The 13,722-nt window shown below is 39.5% G+C and overlaps 1 protein-coding gene across 1 annotated transcript in view; it reads right to left on the bottom strand.

Moving 5' to 3' along the window:
* Nucleotides 1-258: 258 nt before the first annotated feature.
* LOC130906040 (gastrula zinc finger protein XlCGF26.1-like) overlaps nucleotides 259-13,722 on the bottom strand; it is a 35,814-nt gene continuing 22,350 nt past the window's right edge. Inside the window, exon 3 of the mRNA XM_057819922.1 lies at nucleotides 259-2,353. Within this exon, the coding sequence (XP_057675905.1) occupies nucleotides 930-2,353 (1,424 nt within the window). The 3' untranslated portion in view covers nucleotides 259-929. The remainder of the gene's footprint in view (nucleotides 2,354-13,722) is intronic.

The following is a 13,722-nucleotide window of genomic DNA, read 5'->3' as shown; positions in this document are numbered from 1 at the left end:
ATTTTAAATGAAAATACGTCATTTGTTTATGATATAGGAATAACTGTGCCAAAAGCAGTTTTCTCAGCATTTCAGTGGTTTTTAATAGCCCCCCCCCCCCCCCCCCCCAAAAAAAAAGAATTCTCAGACTGAGAATTTTATTGCCATTTTAAGTTTTGTTTTAGCGACTTTAAATTTTTTGATGCCACTGCTCATGGAGACTCATATATGCCTAAGGGAAGGTGCCTGTTTTGGTTTTAGGTAGCTAATGGCTTTGGTTTTGAAAATATTTGAATTTAAAATTTAGGAAATTAGGCCCCCTACAGCGCGGCCCTGCGCCCTGTTTCCTGTCAACTGATAGTGAAATCTATAATTCTTTCTTCAAAGTATTCACTCTTTGCTCTTATTACTTTTTTGCACACTTCTGGCACTCTCTTAATGATTAGTTATCTTAGTTATTCTTTAACTTAGTTATTATTTAACTTGTCTGGTCATGAGTTTAAGTGAATTGTTCTATCCCTGGTAAATTAGCAGTTAAAGTTGTATAGTGTTAACCAAATAACTTCACTGCATAATATCTACCTAACTCTAACCCTCGGATCAAATATAAAAAGTACTTCTAAATGCAGTGACGAAAGGTGGCACAACAACATGAACAGTAAAATCTTTCATACATGCAGGCTTGTTCTAAGACAAAGCCAGTTATTTTTGAATGTTTTGCCATATTGAACACTGTATCATCATTCCCATATTTATTCAATGACATTACTTATCAATGATTTTGAATTGTTGAAATTGTAAATGTGGATGCATATCATACAAGGATTGGACAAAGCACATGTAAGGCATCAAAAGTGGGAATCCTTAATAGAATTTGCGGAAGTTCTACAGAATTTAATCGTCCTGCGTGCAACATCTGATGAAGCCAGCATGAATGACAGGCAAAACAGTCATTGGCCACTGGTTCTCACATCAACACACACGTGTCTCTTAATCCGATCCTTCCGAGTGAACCCTTGGCCACAAACTGAGCAGTAAAAAGGCTTTGCTCCAGTGTGGGTTATGGTGTGCATTTTCAAGTTTGCCTTATTAGAGAATCTTCGGTCACAAACTGAGCAGGAAAAAGGTTTTTCTCCAGTGTGGGTTATTTTGTGTCTTTGTAAGGTTTTCTTTTGTGTGAATCCTTGTCCACAAACTGAGCAGGAAAAAGGTTTTTCTTCAATGTGGTTGCTTGTGTGTATTTTCAAGGTGCTTTTGAGACTGAATCTTTGACCACAAACTGAGCAGACAAAAGGTTTTTCTCCAGTGTGAGTTCTTTCGTGTCTTTGTAAGGTTTGCTTTTGAGTGAATCCTTGACCACAAACTGAGCAGGAAAAAGGTTTTTCGCCAGTGTGGGTTCTTGTGTGTATTTTTAAGGTGCTCTTGCAACCGAATCCTTGGCCACAAAATGAGCATGAAAAAGGTTTTTCGCCGGTGTGGGTTCTTGTATGACGATTTAAGCACGCCTTCTGTGGGAATCTTAGGCAACAAACTGAGCAGACAAAAGGTTTTTCACCAGTGTGGGTTCTTGTGTGTGTTTTTAAATTGCTCTTGCAACTGAATCTTTGGCCACAAACTAAGCAGGAAAATGGTTTTTCTCCAGTGTGGGTTCTTCCGTGTATTTGTAAGCTTTGCTTTCGAGGGAATCCTTGACCACAAACGGAGCAGGAAAATGGGTTTTCACCAGTGTGGGTTCTTGTGTGTATCTTTAAGCTGCTCTTGCGACTGAATCTTTGACCACAAACTGAGCAAACAAAAGGCTTTTCACCAGTGTGGGTACTCGTGTGTGTTTTTAGGTAGCTCTTGCGACGGAATCTTTGGCCACAAACGGAGCAGGAAAAAGGTTTTTCTCCAGTGTGGGTTCTTGTGTCTCTTTTAAGTTGCTGTCTTTCAGTGAATCTTTGGCCACATGAGTGCCTACGATAAGTATAATTATTACTAAAGGTTTTCCTACACTGAGAGCATTTGCAGAGTTTGTTGTCATTGTGATCTTTCTTATGACCTTCATCATCACTGTAAGGTGAGTGTGACGTGGTGTCTTCGCTGTCTGATAGTGGAGTGACGAAACTGTCCGCTTGCAATTCTTCTGTTGAGCTGTTGGTCTCACTCAGACCCTCTTCACTCTTCAAGGGCTCGCCAGTCGACCTGGTGATATCGTCCTTCGCTTTAACGTATGGTAGTTCTACCATTTCCTTTTTGAATAGAAGTTGCTCTTCTCTCTTTAGCTGTTGATTGTGCTCCGGCTCTTCCTGTTTCATTTGAGGGTGCTCAACTTCCTCTTTAACGCTGGGAGACTCTGACTCCTCCCGCTCAGGACCAAGATGTTTTCTGAAACCTGCAAGACACAAGAAGACAAATTATGTAAAAGTAAATGCTTTGTTGGATGAACATAAAAACACATATTTCCACCTGATTAAATTGCTTCTTTTCAGTTTGAAGCACTTGTGTTGGACCCATTTGACCTTTTACAAAAGCTTCATCCCCCTTCATTACAGTAGCTAAGCCGATAGCTTCCTCACGTCAACGGCACAACCATCGCAGGCAGATGTAGACGGAGGTGTTTTAAACTATTTATTTTGGAGCAATACCAGTGCAACATTCTCCAGATTGAAGCTAAAGGGTTTACAATATGTAGCCGCGGGTGAAAAAATATTTTTTTTAAAAATTAAAAATTCGCCGAGGTCGAGCTGCTTATGCTACTGTTATTGCTACTACTACTACTGTTGTTACCTTAGTGCAGTACTTCTCAAATAGTGGGGCGGGCCCCCCCAGGGGGGCACAGAGCGATGCTGGGGGTGGCGCATGTGACCTTGGGGAACCTACTTTTTTGCTGTGGCAGTGCCGCCTTAATTTTCAACGTGTGCGCAGTTTTTTTTTTTAACCAAACAAGAGCACACAGCAAAGAGCATGACAAGCTAAGACAAGGAAATATGACGAAGCGTCTGTAGCATTTGGCTTTGACTTTTAGTACAGTGGGAGACGAGTAAAGACCAGTCTGTTTACTTTGCCTAAAAATGTTCGCAGCAGACAGAAGGAATTATTTTTTTCAGCGAAAACGTGCTGAATATTGCCAACAATCCTCCCATTTTGTCAGTGTTGAATAAGTAAACCAGCAAGCACTGTCAGCATCATTTAACGTGGCATACCTAGTTGCTCAGTGCAAAATAACCCCACACCATAACAAAGGAGCTGATACTGCCTGCAGCTAAAATAAAAACTGTCCCTCCATCCAATGACACGGTCGTTTTTGTTCCATTAATTTTGTTTTGTTTTTTTCGGTCTAATTGTTTGGCATATTATCCTAATGAGTTAATGTTGGTAATCAATTTGAATTCATTATTATTTATTGATTTAATTAAAATTTCATTTTCAGTATCAAACGTTCCAAAAAAGTAAATGTAATACTTATAATAAGAAGAATTTTATATACAAATGATAATACAGTATATTTACAGTGGCGGCAGAGAGTTGGGGGGTGGAGCGCGGAACCTTTACGTCTTCCTGTGGGGGGCATAACAGAAAATAATTGAGAAGCACTGCCTTAGTGGAAAACAGGAAGCGACCTAATTGGACGTGTGCTCAATGTAATTAAACTGATGGATTTCAACATTTTAATTTAACCTCTAAACAAATTATTATCAACAATATGCTATCAAAAATGGCACAATGACAACAGGAAAACAAAAATAATGCACACCAAAAATAATAAGTTGTGCATCTGGTAAAAATTCAATTAACTTTAGCAAAACAACAGCGCCGCTTATTTGCGAAACAAAAAATTGCAGGGCCACTGTGATAATGTTAATATTATTTTTTATGATTATTATTTTTTAAAGCCATTTTGGATAATTTCTCGCGGCACACCTGACGATCATTTACAGCACACGAGTGTGTCCTGGCACACGGATTGAAAAACAGATTTTGTCAATACGACATGTACTACTACTACTACTTCACTAATCTACCTCTTCTTCGAAGATTTTTTTTTTTTTTTAACACAGGTTAGGTAGCCGTGTAATTTAACAATCTACAGTAGAATAGACTGGGCCGCCGTATCACAATTGTAGCCAAAGAAGTGACGTTATGGAGCGCGCCATCGCCATTTTTTGTGTGGTATTATGCCATTGTAAAACATGGTGGCAAGCAATACAGACGTGACATTTCTGCTCCTCATTTTACAAATGGAAGTGCTTTTAAACATTACCCCTGAATACGTCTACAGAAGACATCGCACAAAGGATACACAACGACAAAGACTGCAACATATTAATGTTGGACGGCGGTTTGGAAAAATGTCAGCCTGTTGGGACACGGACCACAGAGGATGACAGACAGTTTCAGCCCCTGAGCATCAGTTGTGCGCGAGGAAAAAATGAAGAGGATGATATCACAATGGCTTCTCTGTGCGTGACTTCAAGAAGCACAGCAGAGATGAAGGTGTTGGCGTCATCCGAGTATGGCCCCTTGATTACTACAGATGGGTAGTCTTTACTCCTGCTGACTATGAAATTACAATGATGGGGGGACTTCCTCTTAAAGATCTAGTTGTTGTTTTTATTTGGAAAGACAAAAAAATACTTCCCTTGCTTCAAAATTTCCCAATTATATCCCGTTTGTTGATTCCAATAAATTTTCTGTTGCAAAATGTTATTTGAAGTGTTTGTTATTCAATATGTACCAGTACGGGTGTCCGAAACCGTTTTTTCAAAGGTCTCAAAAAAGTCTATTTTTAGCTCACATGATTTGATCTACTTTAAAAAAATGCCTTCCTGCTCAAGATGCCAAACTGGTTGCACGGTGTGTGAGAACCGTGTGGACTCAGCGTGAATCGGAATCTAAAATTACTCAAGGAGAACCAATGATTTTCTGATACGGTTAACACAACTGGCAGACCTTTGAGTGGCATTTTGGTCATGAAAGATCAACGCTTGTCTGTTCAGTAGATTTACCTGCGAAACTACACCGTGGCCGTCTGCAAACAACTGATTAAGCTAACAGCTAAGCAACAACTACTGACATGGTGTATAAGCAGGGGTGCACATAATTTTTTCGCCCAGGTTCTCAGAGGAGGACCTGGAGATGTGACTTGGTCCTCATTGAGCTTGAGAGCCAACCCGCCTGACAAGCTTTACTTAGAGCCAATTAACTTTAATTAATTATATTAACAATTAATACTTGATTAACATCAACTGGCACAACAAAATTGGCATTACTTTGAAGTGAAATGTAAAGAAATAAACATAAAAGCACCAATTCAAAATAAAGGGCGTTATGCGGCTCCCACATTAACTCCAAGCCTTTTTAAAAGTGGGATGTCCTCCTCATAGGACCTCATTGAACGTGCATGTTTAGCTTTGTAAAATGCGAGCAAAAACACGTTTGTCAGTGCATGTCGCTGTTCATTACCTTTATTCCGTCCTATTCCGCCACTTGTCCATAGGGCGAGTGGGGTCATGTCTGACATCGATAGTTTGCTTAATTGCCACATGCTCTCTGTTTTTTTCGTGCTTTTCAAAGTTTGGATGGCTGAAATTCTTTGACCCTACATAAAATGCGCTGCTCTTATCGGCGACATTGGGATTCTCACGGCACATTTTGTACCGCATTTCCGTGCGAGCAGCATTTGCTTCTAGCCATGGTACCTCCTGTAGCCACTTTTCAGCGAAAGTCCTTTTTTTCGGTAGCTCCGGTGACGTCTCTGTCGTCTGTCTGTCTTTTGACGGGGGTGGGGGAACACGGAAGTAATTACTCAGTTGCCACGTTTACATGGAGCCAAATATTCCAATTACAATCGGAATATTTGTTCAAACCAAATAAATGTGTTCCATATAAACACCTCATTCGGAATGATTAGGCCCAAACCGAATGGAATTTCATTCCGATTCACAGGGGTGGAATATTCCTTTTCCCAAACCGATTAGAAGTAAAATTATATCATGTAAACAGGGAAGCGGAATGGTGTCTAGTTGCGTTCTTTCTGCGCATGCTCCGTACTGACGTGGTGACGTCCCTTGGTGACGTAAGTAACGTCACTTGCAACATGGCTTCCAAGCACATGCACAGCGCACCCACACAACTTTTTAAATGAACGGCGTATCATTCTGAAGTTTTGTTTCCACTCGAAAAGTTAAAACAGCAGCTGATCTGACGATCGATCTCCATGTTTTGCAACGTGACGCTTTGTTTTGATTAATCTGCGCATGTCAGACGGCAGTTGTCAAACGTCCTTTCGGAATAAAGGCAGTCACATGTAAACGCTGGATCGGAATAGATGAAGTGGCATGTAAACAGCTGATGTGAAATTTCCATTCGGAATTATTTGAATCGGTATGAATAAAAGTCAGCATGTAAACGTGGCTAGTGTGGCCTGCCTCTTCGACATTTGAGAAGTTATTTTCTCGTGTCCGCCGCAAATACAGTGGTCAGCCATCGGTACGCAAAAGCGTATGGAAGCCGTTGAGGGCCAGCGCATTTGTCTACATCCAGTACGCATGCGCGCATGCGGAACACTTGTGCACCCCTGTGTATAAGGCAAAACTAGGTGGGGATCACTCAAACGCAGAGGTGATGGAAATCCAGAAATCGCTGAGCTTTTTAACCCACAAAGTCACCACTATATCAGCTCAACAGAAGCAAATACTGGAACTCATGGGCAACATAAAATAGTTGCAAAGACAAACAAAGGAGAAGGATCAGAAAATTTCCCTACTAGAGAGCCGCTTGGATGATCTCAAGCAATATTCCCGCATGAACGATGCCATCGTGAGCGGGTTGGAGATCAGGCCTCGTTCATACGCCCGCGCCGTGACACCAGAAGCAAGCTGCTGCGAACTGGGGAGAACCAACCAAGAGCGAGGCAGAATCACTGGAGCAACAGGTGATCGCCTTCTTCCCCAACAAAGGGATCGCCATCAGTCGATCTGAGATCGAGGCCTGTCATCCTGTCTCCAGAAGAAGAAATTATGCTAAACTGGTGATCATAATCCGCTTTATCAACAGGAAGTTCAAAAATGCGTTGCTCAAACAAGGAAAAATGCTCAAAGGAACAAATGTCAATGTGAACGAGCACTTCACAAAGAAAAAATGTGGACATTGCCAGAAGAGCACGAGTCTTGAGAAGACAAAGAAAAATTCAACGTGGACTGCAAACTGCAAGGTCTTTATTAAGCTGAATGGAGCTCAGAAAGATACCATGGTGCTCGTCATCAAAAAGATTGAGGGGTTAGATAAGTATTAACAACACAGCGCCACCCTCAGGTAACCACAGGTCATAATCCACTGAACACGCTTTAAAATTCAATTCAATTTTATTTGTATAGCCCTACATCACAACAAGGTTGTCTCAAAGGTCTTTGCAGAGGCAATATGATACACAGTCAGAAACAGCAGATGAAATAAATAAAGACGAAATAAATAAAGTTCAAGTCCTGGGCATCCCCCATCCTTAGACCCTCCATGTCGGCAAGGAAAAACTCCAAAAACTCTTTGGGAGAACATGAGAAACCTTGGGGAGTACCACAGTCAGGAGAGATCCACTCCCAGGACGTATAGACAGGATGCACCAGGACTGCTAATGGGAATTAGCAGACGGAGATGATGCAATAGAGTAAGGGAACAAGAAGAGGTCCATAGGTCCAGAGAGCCAGATGAGACGGGGGTGGCAACGAGGATGTCCATCCAGCCAGGGGTCCGTATAGTCAGGAGGCTGCAGCTGAAAAATAGCCCCTCCCCAGGGGACACCGGGTGACTAGTGATGAAGAGACTAGTCAACTAAATATTAAAATTAGATAATAGAAATAAAGTAAGACAAGTGGTAGGTAGAGTGAGAAAAGGGAGTTAGGACTCAGCTGCTGTACTTCCCCCAGCATTATAGCTTCTAGTGCAGCTTAGACTGAACTGTGAGTCTAGTGAGTCGATTTCAACTAGCCAGACCATAAGCTTTGTTGAATAGGAACATTTTTAGTCTAAACCTAAATGTACAGACTGTCTTGGCTTCTTTAATACTAGCTGGAAGCTGATTCCATAAAACAGGAGCTTGGTGGCTAAAGGCTCTAGCTCCCATTGTACTTTTAGAAAACCCTGGGAACTACCAGTAGACCTGCATTCTGAGAAAGGAGTGTTCTGTTGGGGCGGTATGGAACCAGAGCATCGGTGAGATTAGATGGCCCCAACCCATTAATGGTCTTAAATGTAAGAAGGAGGATTTTAAATTTAATTCTAAACTCGACTGGAAGCCAGTGAAGGGCCAGGGGCACAGGGGTGATGTGCTCTCTTCTATTAGTTCCTGTTAAAAGTCTTGCTGCTGTGTTCTGGACTAGCCGAACACGTGAATTAATTTTTCTGCATCGTTTTTAGATCAAATATTTCTAATTTTAGCTATGTTGCGCAGGTGAAAAATGGCCGTTCTGCAGGTTTGTTTAATATGAGCTTTAAACGATAAGTCTGGGTCAAATACAACTCCTAGATTTTTAACTGTGGTGCTGGAGGCTACACTTACATTGTCCAGAGTGACTATCTGGCCAGTTAAAGAGTCTCTCACACTTTTTGGGCCTATTATAAGGACTTCTGTCTTTTCAGGGTTAAGTAGAAGATAATTAGTGCTCATCCAGTTATTTATATCTCGGACGCAGGTGCTTAGTTTATCCACTTGCCTGATCTGCTCAGGTTTAATTGATAAATACAGTTGTGTGTCGTCAGCGTAACAATGAAAGTAAATGCATGTTTTCTGATGATATTGCCTAAAGGAAGCATATACAGCGTAAACAAGATGGGCCCGAGGACCGACCCTTGCGGCACACAATAACTGACTTTACTGTACGGTGATGATTGCTGGTTTACATTGACAAACTGCTACCTATTAGATAAATATGATTTAAACCAGCAGAGGGCTGCTCCTCTAATGCCTATGTCTCATTCTAGTCTCGGCAATTAGACTGTATGGTCGATTGTGTCAAAGGCTGCACTCAGGTCCAACAGAACCAGGATCGACACTAATCCATTGTCAGCGGCTAGTAACAAGTCGTTAGTTACTTTGACTAATGCAGTTTCAGTGCTATGATGAGCTCGAAAGCCAGACTGGAAATGCTCAAATAAACTATTGTCCTGTAGGTGCTGACAGAGTTGTTTAATTACCACTCTTTCAAGGACTTTGGAGAGAAAGGCTAGATTAGAGATAGGTCTATAATTGGCCAAGATATCAGGATCAAGAGTAATATTTTTTCAAGAGCAGTTTAATAACTGCATATTAAAAGTACTGAGGCACGTGGCTAGTAACTAATAGAGATGTCCCGATCCGATATTTGGATCGGATTGGACGCCGATATGGGCAAAAAAATGTGCATCGGTATCGGAACGGCCGACATGGAAAAATTCCGATCCAGACTTCCGATCCAGTTTTTTAGAAAGTCCGGTCTGGGTTTTCCAGCGCATCGATTTACATAATCCATTCCAGTTTTTGCTTCGGTTTCCCTAAAGTCCGGTCCGTATTTTACGGCACACCTTCAACACACTACATTACCGTCTCCCAATTTACCGAGAGACTTTACCGGTAAAAATGTCAGCTGTGTGGGATCATTTCACCTTAAAGGACGACAAAGACAAAGAGGCAGAGTGCAACATATGCCACAATAAAGTCAAGAGTGGTGGTAAAGCTGTAAGAAGTTTTAATACAACAAACCCAATCAATCATTTAGCGAAATAACACCACAAACAATATAAGGCGTATGTTAAGAAAACCGAAGACAAAAAGAAAGGTCCTACGCAACTAACACTGGCAGAAACTTTTGCTATGCGTGACAAACTGGCACTCGACAGTCCCAAAGCGAGTCATTGCCGAAGAATTCATTCTGGATGACAAGCCATTATCTCTCGTGAATAAAGACGCACCATCCAACACTTAGAACCACGGTACAACATGCCCAGCCGTCATTACATCCTTGAGAGATTCGGCCGTGGAAGATTCGAGAACGATTCACAAACATTCAAATTCCGATTATTGAAATATGTCGAGTAAAGCGGAACTGATACACAGCGCGGTCTTCGGGACGCAATGAGAACCGGACCGCATTGCGTCCCGAGAGTAAACATCATGCTTGTCATAGACCCGGGTAATGCCAATGCTCAACTCACGGCTTTAGCTCAACTCATGTCGCTGGATAAAAAACAACAATACCTGACTGCTGCTGACAGCCGCTACAAACTACGTCAACATTGTTTTACTGTAGATAATAGATATCATATGTATATAGAACTAGATGCAAAATGACAGACTCGACGGCGTTAGCAACATTGAAGTATGGAAAACTACATGCATTAGTAAACAGCCGCCATCTTAAAGCAGGAGACTTCCCTAGTAGGCTGTTGTGAACCTGCCAAGCGAACCTAATTAACTTTTTATCTAAAATACTCCTAAATCGGCAAAATCTTGACTTGAATCTATCTTCAAAACAGTTTTAAAACTTTCACATGTCGAAAGTAGACAGAAGGGAAATTATGGAATAACGGGAGCAATTTTAACAACTTTAACAGTTGATTCGCAAAATTAAATGAATTGATTGTAGTTTAAAGCTGCTGATACAGAATGGTGACTTGAGTATTTTATTTACTGTTTTAAAATGTTAACTTGATACTGAAATAGTCGTTTATTTAAATCTGAGAGGCTTTTTATACAATTATTGTAACTAAGTAATTAGGTATTTATTATGTTTAGGATAATATCAATAGTTACAAAATGAACATTCATGAACACATTGATCCTGCTTGGAATTTTTTTGACCAGTTATGCAACAAATGTTGCTACTATACAGACAGTCAGTTTAAAAGATCATTTGCTCAAGTGGATGGACTGTCAACACTCCATTTTAATGCAAGAAGTTTGTATGCAAATTACCAACACATTAGAAGTTATTTAAATAAGTTAAAAAGACACTTTGGTGTCATAGCAGTTTCAGAAACTTGGATCACCGCGGAAAAATGAACCGATTTTCCTCTTGATGGATATGAGCCACATTTTCTAAACAGAACAAATAAAAAAGGAGGAGGTGTTGCATTTTACATCGATAAACATCTTAAATGTAAGATAAGAGAAGATATGACACTATTTCTGATGTTATGGAATGTTTGACTGTGGTATTGTATTTAGAAAAACAGAAAAATGTGATTATAAGCTGTGTGTACCGTGCGCCTAATTCAAATATGGACATCTTCAGGAACAGTTTAGAGAATTTGTTTTCTACAACAGGCAAGGTCATGTTTGTGTGTGGTGTTTTCAATGCTGACTTGTCCAAAGAAGGAAAAGATAAAACAACTGATGAATTTATAGAGACCGTTTCTAGTATGGGGTTATATCCACTGATAATCAAGCCTACCAGAATAACTGCTCACAGTGCAACAATGATTGACAACATCTTCACTAACCACATGGGAAGCAGTCTTAACTGTGGATTACTGATCAATGATATTTCAGATCTCTTGCCGATCTTCGTTATATATGACTGTGCTGTACTAAAACAAAAGGAAAAATAATTAAATATTTAAGGTGTAGAACAGAAGAAACCATAAATTCTCTAAAAAATGAGATGCAAGAGTTTAACTAGGAATTTTTATATGGCAAGAAAAATGTTGATGATGCTTATGAAGACTTTTTTACAGGTATTTATATCTTTATACAACAAAAACTGTTCAATAAGAAGAAATAAGTTTAATTTGAAGCACGATGATAAACCATGGATCACAAAGGGTCTAAAAATGCTTGTAAGAAAAAGAATTTGCTATATAAACAATTTATAAAGCACCAAACAAAAGAGTCAGAGCTAAAATATAAAAAAATATAAAAATAAAATAGTATATTGCAATTATCTAAAAAAGACGATTATACTAAAGAGTTAGAAAAACAAAAAGATAACATAAAGGGTATGTGGAAATTAATTAATAATTTAATCAGGAACACTACAACCAATCAAGACCATCCAAACATTTTCCTTAGTGAGGGCAAACACATTAGCAAAACGGAAGACATAGTTGAGGGATTCAATGACTATTTCGTAAGTGTTGGGGAGAAGCTGGCTGCGAATATTGGGGGAAATCAGATCATTGATCCAACTGTTTTTAAACATATATCAAGAAATCCAAATTCAGTATTTCTAAGCAAGGTGGAAAACAAGGAGGTTATTGATACAGTAAATACATTCAAAAACAAGACTTCAACTGATTGTAATGGGATTGACATGATGATTGTAAAAAATGTAATACATAGTATAGTAAATCCACTAACCTACATCTGCAACCTCTCTTTTAGTACTGGAGTTTTTCCACAGAAAATGAAAACGGCCAAAGTCATTCCACTTTATAAATCAGGTGATAGCAAATTATATTCCAATTATCGCCTGGTGTCTTTATTGTGCCAGTTCTCAAAAGTACTGGAGAAATTGTTTAAAAAGAGACTTAAAATTTTCTTGGAAAAATTCAGTATTTTGTCGGACAGCCAGTAACGTTTCAGAGAACAAAGATCGAACAAATAAAGAATATAAAAACAAAACTGGCAAAGAGTGTTGGACTACTGAACAAAACAAAACCCGTTTTAAATTATAAACCACGCCATATGTTGTTCTCTTCATTAGTAATGCCATACTTCAGCTACTGTGTGGAGGTTTGGGGCAATACATATCCCAGCGATTTACAGTCACTTCTGGTACTTCAAAAAAAGGCAATAAGAATAGTGCACAAGGCCAAATACCTTGAACATACAAATAGACTGTTCTTGGAATCCAAGCAGTTAAAATTCCTGGATCTAGTCAAATTCAAAACGGCCATAATCATGTTTTAGGCACGGAAAAACGCATTACCAGGAAATATTCAAGTTTTGTTTTCAAATTGACAAGGAGAGTATATATAATCTGAGAGGGGAGTTAAACATCAAAACGCAATATCACCGTACAACAAAAAAGAGCTTTTGTCCTTCAATTTGTGGTGTGGACTTGTTGAAGAAACTTACCGAGGACCTCAAGAAAAGCGCTAGTTTGAGCGTGTTTAAGAGAAAATACAAAGATCTTGTTTTCTGTAATTATAGAAATGAATTATAGTATTTATGTTAAGAAAATGTTGAGTGATGCCAACCATTGTTCTTTAGGCATTACTGAACTGTTGTGAATTGTATTTGTTTTGTCTGATTCATGCTGATGATTATGTAGTGGACAAAGGGGTACGATTCACATAAGTTTTTTACTTCTTCCTACTCCTTTTCGAGTCTTATGTTTTGTTTGTATTCTTGTATAATCCACAATGTGATGCATGTTTTCGAAATAATTTAAAATCAATCAATCAATCAATCAATCAATCAATCAATCAATCAATCAATCAATCAAGACACTAGCTCCCTCACCCCCAAAAATATATATTTTAAACTTTCCAATGATGTATCAAACATGCATACTGAAAATTTTTTAATTTGGCCAAATTGGAGGTCTCTATATGGAACTTCAAGCCACCTGTGTGTTTTCCACCATGTGCTCATATTTCACACAATCATGGTGCACTCGCTTGTTTTCCAGACGGTCACTCTACGCACGCTTGCTTCATAAGTTTAGACATACATGTGTTGCACCTTAAACTCACGCTGATGCGCTGATATCAAAATTAGTCATACAGTGGTACCTCTACATATGAAGTTAATTCGTTCCAGGACCTTGTTTTTAAGTAGAAATGGTC

The sequence above is a fragment of the Corythoichthys intestinalis genome, chromosome 17 (genome assembly GCF_030265065.1).
Source record: "Corythoichthys intestinalis isolate RoL2023-P3 chromosome 17, ASM3026506v1, whole genome shotgun sequence".
In the NCBI taxonomy this organism is placed as follows: Eukaryota; Metazoa; Chordata; class Actinopteri; order Syngnathiformes; family Syngnathidae; genus Corythoichthys; species Corythoichthys intestinalis.
Note: the sequence above shows the minus strand (reverse complement) of the source record. Positions and strands in the feature narration are given on the sequence as shown.